Source organism: Cinclus cinclus, chromosome 1 (genome assembly GCF_963662255.1).
Source record: "Cinclus cinclus chromosome 1, bCinCin1.1, whole genome shotgun sequence".
In the NCBI taxonomy this organism is placed as follows: Eukaryota; Metazoa; Chordata; class Aves; order Passeriformes; family Cinclidae; genus Cinclus; species Cinclus cinclus.
This window is the reverse complement of record NC_085046.1, coordinates 10,331,255-10,354,314: the sequence shown is the minus strand read 5'-3', so window position 1 is coordinate 10,354,314 and position 23,060 is coordinate 10,331,255. Positions and strand designations below refer to the sequence as shown.

The 23,060-nt window shown below is 40.5% G+C and overlaps 1 protein-coding gene across 1 annotated transcript in view; it reads left to right on the top strand.

Moving 5' to 3' along the window:
- Positions 1-23,060, top strand: part of ADARB2 (adenosine deaminase RNA specific B2 (inactive)) — a 298,964-nt gene that overhangs the window by 190,384 nt on the left and 85,520 nt on the right. The window contains exons 2-3 of the mRNA XM_062493910.1: positions 3,599-3,685; positions 11,413-12,317. Coding sequence (XP_062349894.1) covers positions 3,599-3,685; positions 11,413-12,317 — 992 coding nt within the window. The remainder of the gene's footprint in view (positions 1-3,598; positions 3,686-11,412; positions 12,318-23,060) is intronic.

Genomic DNA, 23,060 nt, shown 5'->3' with positions numbered 1-23,060 from the left:
CTGTTCTTTGTCTCTCAATTTCCATTTTAAATAAAGCTTTCTTCGTGTCTGTGTAGGCTCCTATGAAATCTCTTCTTCATGGCATCAGAGACTTTGGGTACAACTGTAATGCCAGCAATAATGCCTTCATGTATTACTTCTCATAAACATAGAGTTATATATTCTGCATTTCTGCAGAAAAGAGTTTTTGAAATGTCTTTTTTTTTTCTGTTTAAACCCTCTCTCATAACCTTGAAAAATAACTTCCTCAAATGAACACAGAGAACATTTACAATCATAAAGTAAAAGTCTCTGTTCTAATTTTGGGTTACCTGTCATTTCTTCTTTTTTTGGGGGAAAAAAAAAAAAAAAACAAAAAAAGAAAGAAAGAAAAAAAAAGAGCCAATACATGGAAGGAAAAGAGAGTGAGAGAAGGAGGCTTTAGTGGTATTTTTTCAACCTTGTCCTTTATTCTTATTCATAAGTTTTCATCATAGTGCTGGAAACAAGGTTAATTATGATGAGCATTAACCTACATAGGGACCATAAAGTGTGAATACACAAGTCTCCTAATCTTGACAATTAACACTGAATTTCACCATTGGTAATAAAGCTGAACTGCCTCGTGGTCTGCAAAGCAACAGGCATTAATGTACAAAAGATGGAGTTGCACAATAATATCAATAGTTTTAAGCCTAACCTGACTTTTTCCCTGTGAACACCTTCATTTAATTATTTTGTCATTTATCTTTTCCTTCTTCAGTGGGTGAATAATTCATCTATGCACTGTGTATACTACAGCTTCTCTCTTTATACAGAGCTTACTCAAAACCCTGCCCTCCTCCCAGACACACTGAAGGTTCCTGTGGTTAGCCAATGGATTGACATATTGAATTATAATCTTTATTATTGGTGTTGATAGAAGCATATCCTGTTACTAGGATCTGCCTGTGCTTAGTTGACACAAACCCATCCATTGCTGCTCTAAGCACGCAGCAAATTTTACATCCTGTTTCTCTGCCAAACAAAGCAAGGGCTTTGGGGGCAGGTGGAAAACAGTACCAACAAAAGCTTAAGATGGTTAAAGGATCCCTTAAGACAAAATAAAAATAAAATTGATCAATTTTAGATCCACATTGTAAATTTCAATTTAACATATCAATTGCAAAAAAATAAATCATAAATTATCCCTTTACCTAACAATAGTATGGTATAAAACTAAATGGATTTGCATTTTGATTGGTGGCAGGAGTAAGCATTAGCCACTGCAGCAAGAAAGCACTTCCATATCGCTTGGTTAATGGGTTAACTTTCTATGAGAAGGATGTATATTTTCTCAGCAAAGAAGATTTAGGTTTGTGTGTGACATCAGTGTCTTGAGAGTTAATCCTCGAGGTCTGACAGCTGTCAGCAGTCAGGCACAGGTGGAGTACACGCACTTTAGGATCTCAGAACCCAGACACAACAGTCACTGCTGGTACTACAGCCAAGGGCTGCCCTGATCCTATGTCTATCATCTCAAGCATTTCCCTTACTAAATGCAGCCTTTGGATTAGGTCCCAAAGCCTACGCTCTTTTCACTTCAATCAAAGAAACCAGTTGAGAAAGTCAGTAGTGAATACCAGCCTTTATCATGATCACAATCCAACAGTCTCACACAGTGAGATGTCGTACAGAGACACCACATTTCTCACTGAGCAATGCCTTAGCAAAAAAGTGTCAAAGGAAAATCTTGTGGCTGTAGCATTCATAAATAGCTTCATTCTTTTGGTTCCTAACATCAGTGCAATCCCGTAATGAAATTGCAATTGAAGGAGGTTAATTTGTGCTCTAATTATATATTAGTCTGGGCTGAAAGGTTTCTGGATGGAAAAAGGTTTTCTTCAGGCAATCTTTTATTCTGCTTATTGTATTTACTTAACAAAGAGCAGTCAGCTTTTACAGTGAATTCCAGTAATAGAGTTGAGCTGTAATGTTACCCAGCCAAGGGCAAATATATGCAGTCATTTTTGATGGGTTCTGATAACAGTCTTTAACAAGAGCAAGGATTGTTTGCAAATGTAGGAAGAACCAGGCCAAAAAGCTAGCAGATGTGCTGCTGAAAAAGTTTAAGAGCTCTTCATCTGGAATACCTTCTAGGCCAGTGGTACTTTAGCAGACCAGTAGTTTCAGGAAATTCAGGGAAATATTTTCTCAATGATAAAGATATTTCCCATGGAAATATTTTTTCCTTGTGTCACTTCAAAGAATACGTTCTTAGTCTTATTTTGATGCTTCTGCCAAAGGATGATAGGCCAACATTGTTCACAATGTGCAGGATGCAGAGCATTTTCATCGAGGAAATAGGTGAGCCTCAGCCACCTATTTCCTCAGCCATAGCTGAGGCTTTCTAAGCAGAGAAAGTACTTTAGGAAGTACTTTAGGAAAGCAGCAAAGTGGATCACCTTTGTTAGGTGTGTTTCTATTTCTTCTGTCAAGCAGACGCTCTGCTATTGTTGGTCCTCAATAAAGTCCCCATAGTGTGTCAAAAGGAATTCAGCCTAAACAAAGTAAGTGTTCAGCCAAACAAACTAGTTATCAAAGGAAATAAACCATTTAAATATGTATATGTTTCTAGTGTTTGTGTTAACTTCAGTTTTTCCCTATAGATAAATCCTGAGCCAAATATTGACCTAGTCAGTTTCAGTTCTCATTTTGCTCAATCTGCCCTGGCCTCTAATGCAGAGTCTGATCATGGCACTGGAAGTAAATGTCTCTGCCATACACTGTCTGCAGGGTAAACAGAAACCACAGTTAAAAGCACAAGAGGGATTTCAAATAGTATTCTTACTGTGTGAACAATAGCTTTCTGGGCACACCATAAGGGTTTTCCAAAAATCACATCAAAAACAGGTAGAATTACAATCTGCATTAGTCATTACAAACCACGTTAGTCATTCCTTTGTGCCATCCACCACTGAGTTTTCTCTTAAGAATTCTGGTTCAGCCTCCGTTAGGGAGAGGAAACAAGTGAAGTAGATGATCTCATCCACTAGAGCAGTGCTTATGTCCCTTCTCCCAGAGCAGATTGCCTGCCCCATTCCCAGCTGGACCAGTTCAAGCATCCCCTACTCTGCAGTGCTTGGGCACCATTGCTGGGAAGCAGTCAAGAAACGCTACATGAGGGCAGAAGCCAGGTGTATTTGGTGTTTGCCTGTGCCAGCTGTAGCAAATGCAAAAAGGTTCCGTTAGCTTGGTGATACTTTAGAGTCACAGAATCTCAGAATGGGCTGAGCTGGAAGGGATCCACAAGGATCATTGAGTCCAGCTCCCAGCCCTGCACAGCACCATCCCCAAGAGTCACATCAAGTGCCTGAGAGCACTGTCCAAACACTTTAACTCTGTCAGACTGGTGCTGCGACCACTGCCCTGGGTTAGTGCCCAAACACCCTCTGACTGAAGAACCTTTTTCTAATATCCAACCTAAACCTTCACTGACACAACTTCAGGCGATTCCTTCAGGTCCTAAAACCAAACAGACTTAACAAGAGGTTTTGACCTGAGAAAAAGTGTGAAGTAGATGTGAATGCATTGACTGAGTACTGATTTTATACATATCTTTTCTTCTATTTTCTTCTAGAAAAACTAAGCATACTGTCAACCTTCATAGCACCCTTCAAGTACCTGAGTCCTGGCCCTACCACCATGGAGGATGAAGACAATTTAAGTAAGCAGTCTTTTTTCTCTATAGATGAGCAATAAAATTCAAAAATAAAATCTCTGCAGTGGAGGAACAATTGTGGAAAGGAGGTGGTTTTGCAACTATAGGCAATTCCTCATGTGAAATCACAGAAGGGAGTTGGAAGGGACCCACAAGGACCATCAAGTCCAGTTCCTGGCCCTGCACAGAGCCATGAAATTGAGAATTGAAAAACCAGGCTTAAATAAACCAGTAATAACCTAAAAACTAACCACTCTTGGCAAATTAGTATTCTCTTGGGCCCTTACACCTCAACCAACTGTCTGAGCCCATGACTATAGAGCTGGAAGAAAATCCTGCTGGGTTTGAAGGAGTTGAAAAGTCTTCCAAACACCAAGAAGTCTGACAGGGCAGTTAGGAATTAATAATGCTCAGTAAGCCCTTCCATTTGCCACTTAGAATAAATTATTGTGTGTTATCCTGCCTGCTTATTGTAACCCAACTTGAACCTTAAAAAAAACTTAAAAAAAAGGAGGGAAGCTTTCTGAACCAAATGAGCAATGTTTTAGTATCACCTACCAGATTGGCTTCTTTTCCAGCCAGACACATACTGCCATGTTGCTTTATTAGAGCCACTCAGTGAGAGAAATCTGGTGTTTTTCCCTTGTTGTTGCTGATCTGCCTTGTTTTGGTCATGGTGCATCACCAAGGGGAAGAGCTGCTGGAGGAGTGAAGAAGCACAGCCTGCTATTTTCTGCTGCTGAGCATCACATGGACATCACACTATTCTGCTGCACAGCAAAGGCAGGCAATTACAGATCTTAGCAAAGGCAAAAAAAAAATCTGAAAATCCTTCAGAATTGGTCCCAGGAAGGCTGTATTTTCAGGAAGACATACGAGAAGCATACACACACACGCAGAGGAAACGTATTGTGCACAAGATGAGCTTGTGCAGGCACCTCCTGCGTAATAGTTCCCAAATGTGCTACTTAGTTATTTTTAGGTAATGTAGGAAGTTTGTACAAGCCAAACACTGTAACACCATTTTCTTATTGCTGCTGTAACACCAAGACAGCTTCATGCCTGCGTGGGCTGTAAAACAGCTCACATGGACAGGGTTTTCTGAAAGAGAAACAGCAAATGTCACTGTTTTCAGGGTCATCCTACCCAGCCCTCCCTTTGGTCAAACATATGCTCCAGTGAAAAGGCAGCTATTTATTTCTTGCTACACAGAAAATGTTTTAGGTGTTACTATTAGAATCTCTAAATGTTTTTTAAATATGAATTAATTTTAAATCATCCAGATTTCTGTGTTCACTTGCAGTATAGTGGCCTAAATCCCACTAAAGCCTACAGCACACATGTACCTCTGGAGTAATTCCACATTTTAAAGAGCTTCAGAGATTTGCTCTGAACCAGTGGAAGAACCTTCTCCTATGTTAACAATTTAACAGGAGCCCAGGAGAGTGCTGGCAAGGTAGAGAAGTCAGTTCCTTATCCCTGTAGTTTTCTGCTCACTGCGCTGCTCCCCGACTGTGCAGTATCAATGGGCAGAGCTCCACCAGCTGAAATGGATACAAATCCTGTTTCACATTCCCTTAGGCCTTCTTTACAAAGGGAGCTATGCAGTTTAACTACACCTGCATTTTCAACAGGTAATTATTAGCATACAGACATGAGTTTTGTGGTTTATGATCAATGAAGTAATACTAGAAAAACCTATCTAAGGCACTATGCACCTTTGGAATGAAATTGTTGGTAAAGTAATTATCTGTCTCTGATGAAGGTCTAATCTTGAACATGTAAGGAAAGGATCACTCTATTCATCCCCAGAAGGCAGTTGTAGCTAAGAATGCAAGAATTGTCACAGAGGATTAGAAACAGGAAGCCTAGCTCTGTACATGGTCTTCAGCATTTATTAGTGATGCTTTCAGAGAAAGGACATTTAAATGGGGATCCTCCCTTTGGTATATCCTTCTGGCACCTAGCAAAAATTTACTCTGCTAGAATCTGCACCTGAATCACCATATTTCTTAGACATCAACAGAACTGTCTGTCCTCTCCGGAGCCCACTGATACTTCTGATCTCAACAACAGCCAGGAACAAGGTGTGATTTAAGGTATTGTCAAAAAGTGCACCTTTTTATTGCTTCAAGGTCTGCTGTCTCTAGTGCTGGGACTGCATGAAACAGTGAATAATCATTCCCTGTTCACTACTTAAACCCGTCTGCCTTTCATGATGTTACAAGCCTATGCCTGTCCCTGATCTTTAATTGTGCCATCACCACTTTGCCATGGCATCAAGGCAGATTATCAGCAGCCACAGACACTTTTGAATCCAGGTTGTGCCTGTAGCAGGAGCTCATGATTCCTGGGGATCTCATTATGGAGTGCTGCCACGAGCACAGGCTCAGGGCATCACACCTCTCCCCAGTGTCTGCAGAGGGAGCTGATGGTCCCCAACACACTGATTTCAGCAGTCTTGAAGGACACATTCCAGACTCAGATTCAATGTACTGAAGCATGTCCAGTTATGATGAGCATGTTGGTCAAATTCCTCTTCAGACAGCATGAGGCCCCAGAGCTTTTCTTTCCACAATGTGAGATACAGCCTTACACTGTGAGACAGACAACCCTGTCTCTAAGAAAAAAGTGAATATCCCATTTCAGGAGGCAGAGCTCCAAGAAATCCTCACCAAAACTATTCCCTTATTTTTGTTTTGAAAACTGTGTCTATTGATATCATTTGGATTTCTCCAGGGCCTAAAATGTACTGGGTCTGATTCAGGGAGGCATCTCCTTAGGTCTGTATCTGCCATGGGCTGCCTACATTTTCTGCTACATGCAGTTCTTTGCTAATGGGCAAAGAGCATCAGAATTCAAGTGTCAATCTAAGGTCAGTAGATAATTTGAATTATTTACTTCATTGGTAAGATCTGTACTAGACAAGAGTTTCACAGTTACTTCAGATGGTTAGGTGGGCAAAGTAGAGTATGTTCATTCTAGAACAGCTAAAGAAAATGACAGTCACCTTTCACAAACTTTTCATCTTCACTTTGAGCAAAGTCCTGTATTTTTTTCATTGACAATGCTTCTCTCTGCAGTGTGGTGTTACACACCAACAAAATCTAATTACACTGGTTTTAACCACCTGAACCCTATGAGCTGCCAGGGAGTGTTCAACAGCAACAGAGAAATCATGGCTTACCTAGACTTTCTACATGAAGATTTAAAAATATATAAGTGTGTTTTCATGTAAGAGAGAAAAGAGTGATTTCTGTTGTTAGCTTCAGGTTTATAATTCTAAAGTCAAGACTCCCAGCAGAAGCATTCCCAGTTCTTGGCTGTGGAATCAGTAAGTGTATGAAAATGCCATCTTGCTTGGAAGAGGAGACTGCCCTGCATTGCATTTGATGTCGGAGCCAGCCTTGGATGAAGGTACCATGGTTCTGGCCCTGGGTTCATACCTGCTGCTCCTGATTCAGGATTTTTCACTTTCAAATATTCCAGGAATTATGAAAGTCAATCCTTCTAGAAGCTGCAGTCAGTGTGACATAGATGAACAGCAAAAATGTACTCTACCTAAGCAATCCAGTGTTCACTAACCATTTTTAAAGACAGTAACTGCCCATCTCAGAGCTATCAGTTAAATCAGGAGTTGGCTATAGTACAGATATTGCAAATTTTTTCTTTTAATATCACAAGTTTTCAATAATGTAGTGTCCATTTTAATTCAATAGTAAAGATGCTAGCAAAAATTGAGATGCCACCTACCACGTCTCCTTTCCCATCCTCCCTAGAAGTTGGCTTGACAGCAGAATAACCTTCAACAGGAACAATATTATCTCTTCAAATGTAGCGTGGAGTATCGGATGGTTAGTTCTGCAGTGCCCTTAAGACCCAGAGACATAGTCAGTGTCATTATTAGTGATGCATTATAGTTCTGAAATGCTCTTGATGATGCAAACTCTCTAGGTTAACTCTACTGTGCATAATGACCGAAAGGAGAAAAACATGAAAGAGCAGTCAGAATATTGAGGAATAGTGCATAAATAAATATATTTCACTAACTGCTTTCCTTTTTGCCATTCAGTTACTGAAGCAAGATAACAATGTCTTCTGTTGCCTGTGAAACTGCAAAAATCAATTAATAAAGTTAACTGAGGAGATATTACAGGGCAAAGCTGTGGGACTTTTTTAGAAATCTTATGCAATAAATTAGAAACTATTGCCAAAAATCTACTATATTTTTCTTCCTCCTTTTTTTTAACTCCATCCCCTTTCAATGTTGTTATTCTCCAACCTTTCATCATGGGAGAACCATAATTTATATTTTTCCCCCAAATGTAAAGAATATACTTGGGAAAGTCAAGAACAAAGACATTATGAGAAATAACAAGACTGAAAATGATCCACAGTTTTGCATTTTCCCTGTGTGTATCCTCTGACTTATCCCTTTCCTTTTAGCACTCTTCATTTCTAAAATTGCTTGTGATTGTTCTATTACAGCTGCTTACAGTATTTATCTTGTGTAGTTTGGTGTCATTTGCCTGCTTTGTCTGATTTTCACAATAGAAGTACATGTGCCACCATTAGAGAGGTAATCTTATGTCTGCTACACAGAGGTCTCATAAAAGGCACATTTCAAAGACTTCCTATTTCAAAGATACCTGAAAGTATAAAGTAATTTCACATTTCCTGGCAGCTGCCAGGGATCACACAAGCCCATCAGGCTCACAGACATTCTGAGGCACTCGCTGAGTTTAGGCTGCCTGTGCTTTACAGGCCATGATGACTTCTGGCTGCTGCAGCTCCTACTGAGATCTGGGAAGAACTGAGCTGTTTCCTGGTGTTTCAAGATCGGGTGCTCTAAAATCTGGTTGGCTGTAAGGACACTTGAACAGATTTTCTTCACTGTGACGAGGCCAAAACACACCATAAATGCAGACATGTCATTGCTGTGCGTGCCCAGCTTTGTCCACAACTTTATCCTTTGTGCTTGATCTCTAGAAGTTTTACGCTTGCATCTCTGCATTTTTTTTCACTTCCTCAGGGCAAACTCTGCTGGCCAAAACATGGACTAGGCAATTTTATAGACACAATTAAAGACAAATAAGTAATACTTATTTTATGGCTTTAGTTAACCATTTTTTATTGAGGATGGTTAAGGTAGTACATTAAGGTCACACATTCACGATCACAAATCTGCAGTTCTCTGAAAGAAAAAACATGGAATAAGACAACATGAATTGTAAACACAAATAACCTCTTGAGATTTCCTATTCAGCAGTACATAATCAATACAAATTCTTTTCAAAGCTGAATATTGTGTGAAGCAGGAGCTATCTTTCTTTTCATGCTTCTTGACTACAGTATCATTATGTATCATAATTGGCTCTGTAAAAACCCATTAGGTTAAGATGAGAGAGGAGGTGTGAAATGCAGAACCAAACCTGTTTCCTGCTAAAAAATATGTCTGGGTCAAAATATTTTGTCTTTACTTTAAAAAATACACATAACTAAAGAGATATCTTCTGAGTGGGATAAAAACATGAGAAAAGGTCATGACAGAAAATGGCCAGAGACACTGCCAAGCTGGATAGAGGAAGTTAAAGCTGATATTCCCTTCTCCCTATATTTCCCTTTCTCTGCTATAGAGAGCAGAGCCTCTATGGAGTTGTGAACTCAATGAGAAAACAGCACATTACCCTTGTGCCTTATTTTTCATGATTTTTAAATGTCTTATTTCCAGAGAGGTTGGTTTAAAGATGTCATATTTTATACAGCTGAATACTCTACAATGAAACTTTTCTTTTCCTATTATGTATGTCTTTTGCTTTTCTTTCCTTCCTCACTTGTCTTCATTCTGTCCCCTAGGCTGCAGAAAGTAAAAATTAACTAGTCACTAAAACCTTATTTTATCAGATCATGTTCTGTCTCAGCAAAGCACTGCAGAAGAGAGCTCTTTGGTGATAACTTTGGAGACATTGACCCAGGCTGGAAGCTCAGTGTGTGCTGCAGGGTTTTCAGGAGAGGAAGCCTAAAGACTCAATTGTGCAAATGGGCCCCCATTTGTGACATGATTATCACTCCAGTCTAAGCAGTGACCCTCTTTCTGTGGAACAACTTGCATGAGTGCAGATTTAGGGCTCTGATTGGAAAGTCTTTCGATATTTAATACAAGTGTAGCATTTCAGGATATAAAGGAAGTTTTTAATCATGATGGTTGGTTCTACGTAATCTCCTCAGGCTCCTGTGCATCTGTTGGCCCAGCCTAATACTGGGGTGCAGCACAGACACAGAGTTCCAGCAGTTTCAAGCTTAGTCAGCAGCTCACCCCCTACATCCTTGCAGCCAACCTATATTTATCAGAATAGAGAGAAAACCAAGCATGGCCATGGCCCCGTAGAAAGTGGGAGGACCATTCTCTGTCCCCTAAGGACCACAGGGACCTTCCTGTGCATGAGACTGACATGGCCTGTGTGGGTGGCATGATCATGTCTGACAATAACAAACCAAAACCTGGGAAAGGCTCCATGCCCTGCGTTGTTTGGAGTAAAGCAAGCAGCCACACAGTGCTCTGCTTGAAAAGGGATCAGGTACATTACTCCTGGCATGGGTTGCCTTGTAGGTTGGTTACAGCCATGTTTACTTCCTCCATTTGTCTTTGTCCCAAGGAATGCACAGGAGGACTGGAGTATGTGTCAGAGATGCAAGACATTTAAACAAACTCATCAGAAATTACAGAAATTTTATAGGATGTTTATTTAGCCAGCAGCACATCTTGCGTCTCATTCAGGACATCAGTGGGATGAGTCTCCATTCTCAGCCGTGGCACAGAGCACTGCCTTGCAGCACATTGCACAAGCGTGGTCCAGAGCAGTAGATTCATTGCTTCAACAATGGAGTGCTCCCTTTATAGCTCCCCACTGTCCTTTCATTCCCTTCCCAGCACTCCTGGCAGTCACTTTCTCTTGTTGCTTTTCTTTGACATAGATTGTCCTTTATGTCAGTAATGATTCCCATCATAATGTTCTGGCTTCTCCTGGTCTCATTTGGATTTATCTAGAACTTTTGCAATATTGGTTGTTGCTGATGCAGAAACTAAGAGCATCTGCAATTGAATTTGACAGAAAGGCACTCACTTACTAAACTGGGATACGAGTCCAGACCAAATTATTGTTTCAAATGCTGTGAAGGTCTGTCAGTTTGTTTCCTAGTCTGGATTCATGATGTTGACAACACAAGAGTCTATGATATGAGCATAGATGGTCAATGTATTAATTACAAATAGATTATTTAATGTAATGGCTCATTTTTCCCTTTGTGAATAATGTCTGATTTCTAATAATGTGTTCATAAGCATTCACCCACATGGATTATAGAACAATTGTCATCCTAAGGGAATTTTGCAAACTATTTACATTTTACTAGTAATTATCAAGCAGTTCATTTAAGTCACATGGCATCCATTATGCTTCATCTCTGAATGATGTAATCTTTTCTTAAAACAGAAGGCTAATGACTAATAGAAGCAGACCTTTAGGGACAAGTAAACATTCAAAACATGCAAAAAAGCTGTGCTAGAAATAATAAACCAACCATTATGGAGATACTTAAGGAAAACTCCTAAAAAGGGCTTAGCAACAATTTCTATAATTTTTTTATTTTTGGCTATTCTGACAGCCCTAGGCATAATGTCAGCTATGATGATGACAATTGTAATGTGAGTTGTTTCCTTTCTTTACTGACAGGTACCAGCAGTGCAGAAGTAAAGGAAAATCGAAACATTGGCAACCTGGAGGATCATCCAATAGCATCTACTGATAGGGCAAGAGGGGGAACAACTAGCAGTAAGAGGAAAAGACCCTTAGAGGAAGGCAATAATGGCCATTTCTGCAAATTTCAGCTTATCTGGAAGAAAGTTTCATGGTCAGTGACACCAAAGAATGCTCTGGTTCAGCTACACGAACTCAAACCAGGATTACAATATAAAATGGTTTCCCAGACAGGTCCAGTGCATGCTCCAGTCTTTGCTGTTGCTGTGGAAGTAAATGGACTTACATTTGAAGGAACAGGTCCCACAAAAAAGAAAGCCAAGATGCGCGCCGCAGAGCTAGCTCTGAAGTCATTCGTTCAGTTCCCCAACGCCTGCCAAGCCCACTTCGCCATGGGAAACTGCATCAGCCCATCCACGGACTTCACTTCCGACCAGGCAGACTTCCCAGACACTCTGTTCAAGGAGTTCGAGCCATCCACACACAGCGAGGACTTCTCGGTCTACAGCCCCGTCAATAACGAGCTGCTTTCCACCGCCTACCGGCACGGGCGCTTGCTCTGCCACACGCTGGACCTGATGGGCCACGCCAAGCCCGGCAAGCCCAGGATGGCCAAGGCGGAGAGCGAGAAGAACCCGGTGGTGCTGCTCAACGAGCTGCGCTCCGGCCTGCGCTACGTCTGCCTCTCGGAGACGGTGGAGAAGCAGCACATCAAGAGCTTTGTGATGGCCGTGCGAGTGGACGGGAGAACATTCGAAGGCTCAGGACGTAGCAAGAAGCTGGCCAAGGGTCAAGCAGCGCAGGCGGCCTTGCAGGCCCTCTTTAACATTCGTCTGCCCAGCCACATTCCCACCAGGAGTAAATGTCACCATTTGCCACAGGTGAGAGCTCCTGGGGAATCTGCCACCACACTGGAGGAACTCTTTTCATGAGTGGGATCGGTATTGCTGTAGCTGCTGTTGGTCTACCCAATGGTCCCTCTGATGTTACAGCAAGTGTCATGCCAAAAAACAACCTTTTCCCCATAGAAAGAGCCACAGGGAAAAGCTTGGAAATAGTATCCTGAAATCACTGGGTACAGTTTGAAGCTCGTTCTATGGGAAGGCATAGAGGAGAGGGCAAAGTATAAGGGGAAATACCAACATTTCACCTTGGCACACTGATAATATTAGCAGGAACAGAAAAATAAAGTAATTCTGTGGTACTGCACCTTTCTTAACAGAGAGGAGCCCATAAATAAAAGGATGGTCCATCTCCTCCTTTTAGAGTTAGATTTTGATGAGCAAACGTGCTATTAGAGGAGACATAAGTGATAAGGAATGCTTCTGAGTCAGAACAATTCTGCCATTGGAAAAGTTAAAGAATTTGGTTCATTATAGTCGTACTATTGGGGGTTATTTTTTTTTTGTTCAGTTGGTTTGATTTCAGGGCGTGGGTGTTTTTTGTTTTGATTTTTTGGTTTCACATATGCCTCCAACAGCACAAGGTATTATTGAAAGGTTTGAAACTTTCCTGGAGCAAATGTAGAGATTACAGCTGTATTTGTATAGAAAATATAGATCTGAGGTGCATACTTAGTGCATGAAAATTTCATAGTTGGTCATAGGCCAAAGGCTATCAAAGCATTATTTAGACTTGTGTCAATTTTCTAAGTTCACAGGAAGTCAGGATTTGCAGACACTGGGAAGCATTACATGGGTTCAAGTAATTTATTGATTTGTTTGTGCTATCCGAAAAGGTTTGATCCATCAGCACCAGGAGGTGATCTACAGCTACAGAGCTCCCTTTATGAAGGGAGTTGTTAATGTCCAGGATTTAATGCAAAGCACTAGGAGCACTAAGAGTCATTCTGTTGTTGGCTTGCTGTGACACCCTAGGCAAGTCATTTAAATTCAATATGCCTGTAATAAAAATGAGCATATTATATGAAAGAACACTTCAAGATCCTTAAGTAGTGTGCAAATGCAAATCATGAGTAGCAATTCTCATTAACATTAGTAAAGACAGTCATTATATGTTCAAGGAGTTTGATAGGAGATTAATCCTCTAGGTAGAATGACTGCCTGCAGGACCCAGGAATTATATTTGGTGACGCAGAAGTTTCCTTTCTATGTTTCCAAAAAGAAAACACGACAAATGTAAGAAATTCTAAAATACACCATAATCCTCCACTTTTCTTTTAATTCCAGGTTGCAAACTCCATGAACCAGTGGGATAATAACATAGTTCAATAATAACAGTGATCTTCACAGAGTGCTTTGCAGGCATTTTGGAAACCTTAGCCAACTGGGCAGTTTCACCTTTCCAGTGCTTCTTCAAAGTACACACAGTTTTAAATGAGATACCTCTAGTATTTCCTACCCAAATGAATTCTGGTTATAAGTAATCCCATTCTGGTGGTTGCTTCACTGCCCCCAGTGAACTTTGCTGGGTGTGTCAGCAGGTAAATACCACGTATTTATTGACCTCTGGTTTTTCATGTTCTGAAACTGCACCACAAGGATCATGCCTCAGTTCCTGAGCTCTCTGAAATATTCCCTGGTTTCTTGGCTTCACGCTCACCTTCTGCCTGAATATCACATTTTATTCAGTCGCCAACTGTTCATTAAGTGACATATTCTCCAGTGTATGTTCCCTTTTTTATGGCCTTTTCTCCTTTCTGTAGACTGCTGCCCTCCTTATCTTCTTCTCTTCACTGTTCTGGAAGTATAAATGTCAGTGAAAAGGTGTCATTGAACTTTCTCCGTCAGTATTTCTTGAGTGGTTATGTATTGTCCAACTAAAAGATTACTTTTAATGCCAGCATTCAGAACATTAATTGAGAGATAAGCCTTAACACTGATTTCTGCTGACCTCCTTACAAGCTGCTCTCATCAACAGATATAGCAGCTGTGACACCAAACCTGAGTTTGTGTTACTCAGTAAGTCATAATTCAAATTCCACAGAAACCAACAGACATATTTCCACTGACTTCATCTTGAGCATTAAATCCAGAAGCAGCTTTTCTTGTTCTCATGATGTTATGCAGTACCTCATCAAGTGACTGCCTTTGCTCACTGCCTCAGTCAGTCTCTCTGGTGTTTGGTCAGTCAAAGCAGTGTAACCATACTGGGGAGAGTGCAGCTGTCAGTAGCTGTGGTCAGAGCCAGCTGCTCCAAGTGTTGTTCCAGCTCCTTCTTGTCCCCCTGATCTTGTGGGAACCACATTTTCAGACATACTTCAAACAACTTTTCAAAACTATTCCTATTTAGTAGTCTTGGTTTATGTCCATAGGTGTTTAAAAGCAGGAAAACACCATGGACCCAAATAGCTTAGAAGTAGAATTTGAAATATTAGGAGGTATTGATTTTTTTCACAGAATAAGGAGCAACTATTGTCCTATGCAACCATCCGCATTTTTCATGTGCTTCATTGTATTTGTCAAGAGTATCAAACAGCTAACTCATTAGTAGTGTGGACAGGCTGGAAAACAAGATCAGCTAGAAGAGTTTCAACCATATTTTGAGTATTTTGTAGAAACCAGATGTGTGTTTATATCAGTGTTTGTCTTTTGTAAAGAGTATTCCAATTTTGCATGTCTCTGCTCCTGTTTGCCTTGCTGTTATCTGTGGTGCTAGGAGGACAAAATCTATCTTTTTGTGGTTACAGCCTGATTGGAAACAGGAAATGGCTAAAAAAAAAAATTTACATTTCTGCCTTGTTTATCAGGACTCCCAGGGGACCTGGTGTCCTTAGCCTGGGCCTCGGGTGTGCCCTCAGACAGACAGACACTTTTCTGCTGACTAAGGGACATTCAGTGTAAAATGTCAAACTTCAAGACACAATGAGAGGAACTACCTAAAGGAGGGTGTAGCCAGGTGGGGGTTGACCTCTTCTCCCAAGCAACCAGCAACAGGACAAGAGGACATGGCTTCAAGCTGTGCCAGGGTGGTTCCAGTTGGACGTCAGGAAGAATTCCTTCCCTAATAGGGTGGTTAAGCATTGGAATGAGCTGCTGAGGGAGGTGGTGGAGTCACCAACCCTGCAAGTGTTCAAGAAACAATTGCTCATGGCACTTAGTGATGTGGTTTAGTTGGCATGGTGATGGTTAGTCAATGGTTGGACTTGATGATCTTGGAAATCTTTTCCAATCTTAATAATTCTGTGACTCTATGATTCTGTATCATCCAGTTTGTCCTGAGAGGTGCTGTCTACACAGGAGGCTTCTGAACCACCAGGAAATGCCCAGCATGGATGTAAAACTCTGTCACCTTGATCTCCTGATTCAGGTGAAACAAAGGGCTACAAGAATAGCCAGGCCAGAAATAGATAAACTCCATGGGTCATCTGCAATCCAACTTGCTTCTTCAGCTGCCTCCCACCATGAAAATATGTACTGAAAACACACCATGAAATTCTGAGCATTTTACAATACCAGTGTTTTCTTAAAAGAACATTGCTGTGACTCTGACTTTCTTTCCTGTGATTGTTGCACAATGTGTGTGGGCTAACTGCAAAGTTATACACAAATGGTAAACAAAAGCTTATTACAGTTTATACCAGAAAGAAATATTAATCTCATAATTTTAAACCAATATAATTGAGGTCATGCCTTCTTTATTGCCATCAGCAGTGCATCAGTCTGCTTCTGTGAGTCTCATACAGGTGCAATAGTGACTGACTGGGAGACGTGTGCACTTGCCCATGTATAGGATGAAGAGTGGGTAGCAAGAACCACCTGAAATGGTCTCAAAATTTGCCCATCAATCTGCCAGTTCTTCCTCAACTAGATGTTTGTTCTGTGCTAGGCACTGAAGTGCAAGATAAATACTATTGATGGTGAGAGAGTGGGCACACAATGTTGATGGGAGTAGCTAAGATAGGAGCCTGGAGATCTGCTAAACTCATGGCAGAGATAAAATGAATCAGGAGAATGGAAATTACAGCTCTTCACTGTATCTTGTATAAGTCACTAAATATTAATTCTTGTTTCCTGGCATACTTGGTCTTGAACTCCTAATCTCCATCAAATAAAATGAAATTTCTTCAATTAATCAGCTTTCATGGAAGTCTGACAATTGTTTCTTCCCACTTTAGGAAGTTCATGTTCTTACATTCCAATACAGGAGGCTAAATCAGAGGGTGCTGACCTAACCAGCCCTAATGAGTCTGCACTGGTAGAAATTCATCCACACACTCCCAGGCTTTCCAAGTGCAGTGTTTTCAATTCAGGAGATCAAGGTGGCCCCCAGCTGTGTCTGAGCAACTTGCAATTCTTTTTCTAATCTTTTAGTCCTTCTAACCTGTCTTAGTCTAAATGGCATTCTTACTGCTGTAGAGCAATACCATTAATTAATACTGCCATAACAAATTAGTAAAAGAGGGGTGCCTGGATTTCAAATGAACCTAAATTAGAAAAGAATAGGTGTGGAAATCACGTTCATTCTGCTTTGAAATGGCTTAATGCTGCTGTTGCTCGTTCACATCCAGACCCTCCAGAGCAGTGGTTGTCTACTGACTTTAACAAAACCTCATTGTGTTTTGTGTGTGTATCATCAAAAAGAAGCAGGGTGTCTCTCCTTGGCAAATACAGCTAACCTTTTGGATCCAGCTAAATCCCCTATTTGCCAAAAGCTTCATCTGCAAGCTAAAGTGATCTCAATCCCATGTTGCAGTGATTCTTTACTTTGAGCAAGTCAAGGATTCCCATCAGTTAACTTCAGTGTCAGTGTCACCTTGGTGAGAAGGTGGCATCGTCATGGGAGGAACAGCCACCATGTCAGGAAAAGCCACATGCCCCAGACTTCTCACCCACTCCCCTCCAGAAACCTGTTTCCCTGTGTTGCAGAGCTGGTTCATATTCATGCAGTGTCAGTTGTTTCTGCCTCCTTAACTTTATTTCTCTCAATATCCTCATTCACCAACTTCCTGGAAACTATGGCCTCTTGCCTGTGTCACAGTTAAGCCAGGGCTGAGGTTAGCAGTGATATATTTGACTCCAGCATGAAGAGCAGCAGCACATGGAGCAGGCATTGAGCTTTGAGAAGCTGTTCCAACAGGTTCCTGTGAAGAACTTTTTCTGGTCAACTGAGCAGGTACATAGTTTTATAAACTCCTCTGTTTTCTCCTGCACAAAGAGAAACAGCTGGTAGGAGTGTGAGTAGCTCCTGAGAGGAGAATGCTAGAAAGAGATGGGGCCCAGAGAGATGCCTTTGCAATGCAAATAATGTTTGATTTTCAGCCATCTATTTCTTGCTCTGTAGGTGGGGAAAGTTGCTTTTATAATCAGAGCTACAGGCAATCAAGAAATTTATAGGATTAGAGTTTCTTAAGCCAAACAATGGCAAAAGAACCAATTTAGAGGCACAGCATTCATTTACTGGATACTGTTATTATTATCTTGGCTGCTAATTGGATTGTAGTCACTTCTAGGCTTGCAGCTGAGGAACCAGGACCACGTCCTCACCCTTCATACAAATGCAGTATAAAAGATAGTTATTGCTCCAGAGAGGTTACAGCTTGAGTCTCAGATGAAGAAATTACTTTGCTTTAATATATAAAATCCATGCAAGATCAAATGGAGATACAGAATGATTACCTACATGGAATTACAGGAAATAAATTAGCAGAGTAGAAAGGACTCTGGTCACTTCCTCTCACAGCATCAGCATACTGTAGACACATTAAGGGCTTTGCACATAAAAACCAGTCATCACTGCTAAACAACACATAACTTTGCATCAGCTGGGCTCCAATAATCCTGCAGTTCTCTGCTGCAAAAAGAAGTTGGCATATCCATCTCCACGCTCCCTGCATCTCTCTTTTGCTCCTCAGTTGCTGTAGTGTGTAACTCCCAGCCATAGGCAGCTCCAATCCCCAAAAGATTCCCCTGCACTTAAGTCCTGTGTGATATAGAGCATGCTCAGGGCTTTCAGAGCATTAGGTATGCTGAACAAAACTCTCCTAGCCAAGATGTTAAATTCTAAATGTACCACTCACCTAATTAATAATACTTAGAAGAACAGCAAAAATCGTGGTAATTAGTTAATGAATGGCCAATCTTAATTCACAGAAGTGAAAAAATAATTGTATTATCTTCAAGGAAAAAAATCTATAAGGCTGAAAGGTATTTTTAATGCAATTTAAGTTTATAAGCTATCCAAATCTCTTCTTCCTCTGAGAAGAAAGGAAAATCAAAAGTATTTAATTTTCTCTTATAAAGACTGTAAGGGTCCACGGTGATTACAATGTACTCAAAGTAGGGTAAATTGGATTTAACCATCCAAGTTAGCTGCTAGGTGCTGCTTTAGCTCTTTAATAGTTGAAAATATTTAATGCCATCCATGCATCCACAGAAACAACATTTGATTTCTTCCCTTCAGATTCTAGATTGCATATTAAACATGGCTAGTGAGACACAGTGTGGATTCTGCTGACTTGTGCTATTTACCTCAATAAACCAGGCTTGTCTATCCATGAAGCTGATGGTGTGGATCTGATTTGTGAAGAATTATTATTTGTGCAACTCATTAGGGTGAGACAGTTTGAACAGAATGATTAGGGCTCCAGCAACCAGCAGACCTAGTTAGTACATGAAAGCCGAGTCCCAGTCTGGTGTCATCCAGACATAAAACCTTCCTCTAAACCAGACACTCTCACAGCTGTCAGAGTTGCTTCTGTTGTTTTCTGGCTTTGTAAGTGAGCTAGGGACACTTCAAAAAGCTCCCGGCAAGCTGGACCTCGTTAAAGCTGCAGCTGAATCTTGGACTTGCATCCTGAATTTATTTTATGATGCTTCATTATTACCTACTAAATACGAGCCATGATAGTTCTGCTCCGCTAAATGGAGCTGTAATACAAGCACCCGGAGTGAATTTTTCTTTGGTTGACTTCCATGCAAAGCCTTTTCTGTTTGAGCCGGAGTGTTAAAGTCATGCCAAAGCCACATTCTTTATCTATTTTTATCTGTATTCACATCTAGGAAGTCTTAATTATTCAAGCAGATTTTTCCTTCTTTGTAGAGTACCAGAAGCAAGCTCGTACCATTTATTTTACGATGACTACCTCCCTCTTGTGGTCCTTGTGCCAGCCCTGTGGCAGGCAGATCCATCATCGTGTGAGCGAAAAACTACCAACACAAAATGCCTGTGCACCTTGGCAGGGCAGTGGTGTCCAGAGCCTCCCAGTGATGCTGCTGAGTATCCCAGTGCCACATGCAGCAGAGGAACCACTCCCCCCCCCTGAAAAGGGAATATCTTTGTCCATTTTATTTTTCTTGCAAGTGTTAGCCTTTAAATAGTGGATTTGTATAGTAGTCATGGAGAAAACCAACATTTTTCTTGCCTCTGTATCTCAGCTAAAATGTCTACACATAGTGCAGTGTGAAAGGATTATGTACATACACATGCACACAAAATAGTATGCAGGTCATAAAATTCAGTAGGGGGAAAGTATTTAGGGTTTAATCTTAGGACTGCTGAGAAGTAATGGACAGAACAGACTTTGGACTTGTTATACTGGATGTAAAATGTGACTCATGTGTTTAGACATTTTTACAGCCAGAGAGAAGTGGCTGAGGTTCTTTGGGATAGTAAAATCCTTCATTGTTCTCACAGTGCTGTCTTAATATAAACATCTTACAAGTGAGTTTGGATTTTTAATACAAGCAAAATTTTAGAGTAAGGGTGTTGTTTTTTTTTCTCTTTGCACATACATGATGCATGATGTGAACTTTTGTTAAGATAAAATATTTTTACAAATTTCTGAGAAATAGAAAGCAGAGATAAATACACGTTATCACTGAAAAAGTGCAGAAATTATCCATCTCCATTCATCTCATTTTATTCAGTGAAAGCAATCAACATTGTCTATGTCTCATGATATCCATCAACTTCTTAGATTGTATTCTAAGATACATACGATATTAATGCATCTATTAATTTTTTCTCCTCTACCTTTAATAATGCAATGTTATTGCATTTAGACAAATTCATGTTCCTTTTTCATCCTTTCTAGTTTCCTAATTGACAAGTCAGAGTCTACTTCCAAGCGAGCTGTTATTTCCTGTTCATCTTCTGAACCAGGGTAGACATTTGATATGAAAATACCCAAGCATGATTGCTCTTAACCTACTTGTCATCACATCTGCTGCAGACTACAGCCCCATAATCAGACCTGAATTCACACAATGGTACCTTAAAATCAGTGCTACAATGAGATGTTATCCAAATGAGCCTATGCTACTGAAGCCGTGCTAATTTGCACATCCTTTTGTGCTGTCTCTTCTTGCTGTCTTTATCCAGTTCATCTTTTAAAATTAAAGGCAGAAAGAGTACATTCTCTGAGGAAACAGTCAATTATGCAAAAATGACTGCAGTTTGGTTTGTTCTGAAAAATAATCTAAGCATCCCATGATTTCTAAGTTTTCTGTTCTTGTTGAGTTATCTTGGTGAGTTCCTATTTTTAGGCCATCTTCTATTAACTGGGCACTAATGCTCACAGAAATAATTATAATCAACTCCTCTCTCTCTTATGTGGGACATTGCTTTAATAGGTTAAACACAAGGAATAATGTGTGTCCCCAAGGTCTGGTGGGGAGGTGGAGACAGCTACACTGCCTTAATTTCTTGGTTGATAATTAGTTCTTATCCAAATCAACTTTGCCCTGGACTTTTAACGAATAATCCTCACAGGGATATTGGAGAACAAACTCATTACTCCAGAATGAGACCCCTCTTTTCTTCTACTCTCCTTGAAATACACACAAGTCATTCTAATCCCCAGTGCCTAATGACCCTTGGACACCCATCCTATGGGGAGAGCAGCTCAGAACAGCACCACAAAGATACTGTTATGCCTTGGTTGTCCTGGTCTTTGCAGGGAAGCAGTGTCCAAGAGATTAAATGCTTGTTTAATCCTGACGCAGAGACACAGAAACCCTCTGCAAACTAAACAGTGGCCATCAGCATGGAGCAGACAAAACAAGCAAGCTAGAAAAAAGCAGGGAGCAGTGGTTGGTAAGACAGCAGTCAAGTTTCTTGAAGGCTCATGGTTATGGCAGCAATGAGGGGCAGATGTGATGATTGATGCATGCTGCAGGACACAAATCAGAGATGCACTGAGGTTTTTGTGCTTGGGTATCAGCAATTTGCACAAAAAAAGAAACATATCACATAGCTGTTAAAACTGTTGTCTGAGCCAAAAGTTGGCAGGCAGCTCTTGGAAAGCAGCATGAAAATAGTGTCCTACAGTAATGTTTATAGCAGCTCATAACAGAGTTCACATGGAGAGAGGAGGAATTGCCCATGAGGGTCACCAGTCTGGAAAACACCTTCACAGATGCTAAAGGCAGTTATCAGCTCTCACTGAAGAAAACCAAAAAAAGCCATGGAACATTGATTCCTATGGATCCTATGGATTACTGAACTTGAAACTCAGCCCAAGGGTTTTTCTATTCCCAGCAAGCACTGACAGTACATTAAAACACTGTCATATTTTGCTGCCTTTTGTGGCATTGCATGTTCTCCCTTCAGTGCTCAATTAAACCAAATCAGGAATTTTCCTTTATGGATTTATATGGACATTACCAAAACAGGGGACATGAGTTGTTGACACAAAGATATCTTCATCCTTTCTGTGCCTGACTTCTTCAAAAATGCACCTTCAGTGCTGCAGCAAATTCCTGCTGATCATAATTCATGGCTCTCTGATGGTTTGGGCATAGCCTAAACTATCAATATTTACTCTGGCAAGTATCTCAACATGTCTGGAGGAGTCTGTGGAATGTATTTCCCTTCCACATGGTGCTGGCTATCAATTAGAGAAGACAGCAAGATATCTTAAAATTTGGGTTTTTTTTGCTAAATAAGCTATTTTACTCAAATTCACCAAAAAAAATCTGAAAAACAAAGCCACAAAGTACTGCTATAAGAACTGTCAAGTAGAAATTTGTTTTCCTTTTTTTTAATTTAAATCTATGATATTTTTGGTCACAATCATACTACTGATAGGAGATGCCCTCCGCTTTTGCAGGGCAAAAGCCTTCAGCCGCATTTTTAAATTTTGACTTTGACAGAGATCAAAGTACAAGAGGGATAGGCTACTGCTGTCACCATGTTCTGGAGAACACTGATAGGAAGAAATTGATAGCATTCTCCAAAACACTGACAAGCTACAGTGCATAGATTTTCATTTTAAATCCTAGATCCATGGGAGAAAAAAAAAAAAAGTAACATGACTTTGAAATTTACTAGTCTTCAATATAGATATTTTGAATTTTTTCCACTTATGAATAGCCAGGAGCCTAAATTTATAACTTTGCCTGCATCTCCTCTTGGACGTTTGTGCACTCAGGGAGATCTTAAGCCCCCCTTTCTCCAAAATAATATAAAAAAAAAAATTAAAAAATAGCATTCTCCTTTTTATAACAAAAATTAATCAAGCAAGCCAAACTAGTTAGTCCTTACAGGCAGACTAACACCTTGCCATGTAACAGAGCTAAAATCTGGCAGATATCTGAGCAAAGCTTCCCTGTGGCGGACCAGGAGCAACTTGTGCAAATTCAAGGGATCTGTTGGGGAGCCCTTGACAACAATAGGTCACCAGATAAACGCCAATAAGGCTGAACTCGGCAGGGGGAGAGAAA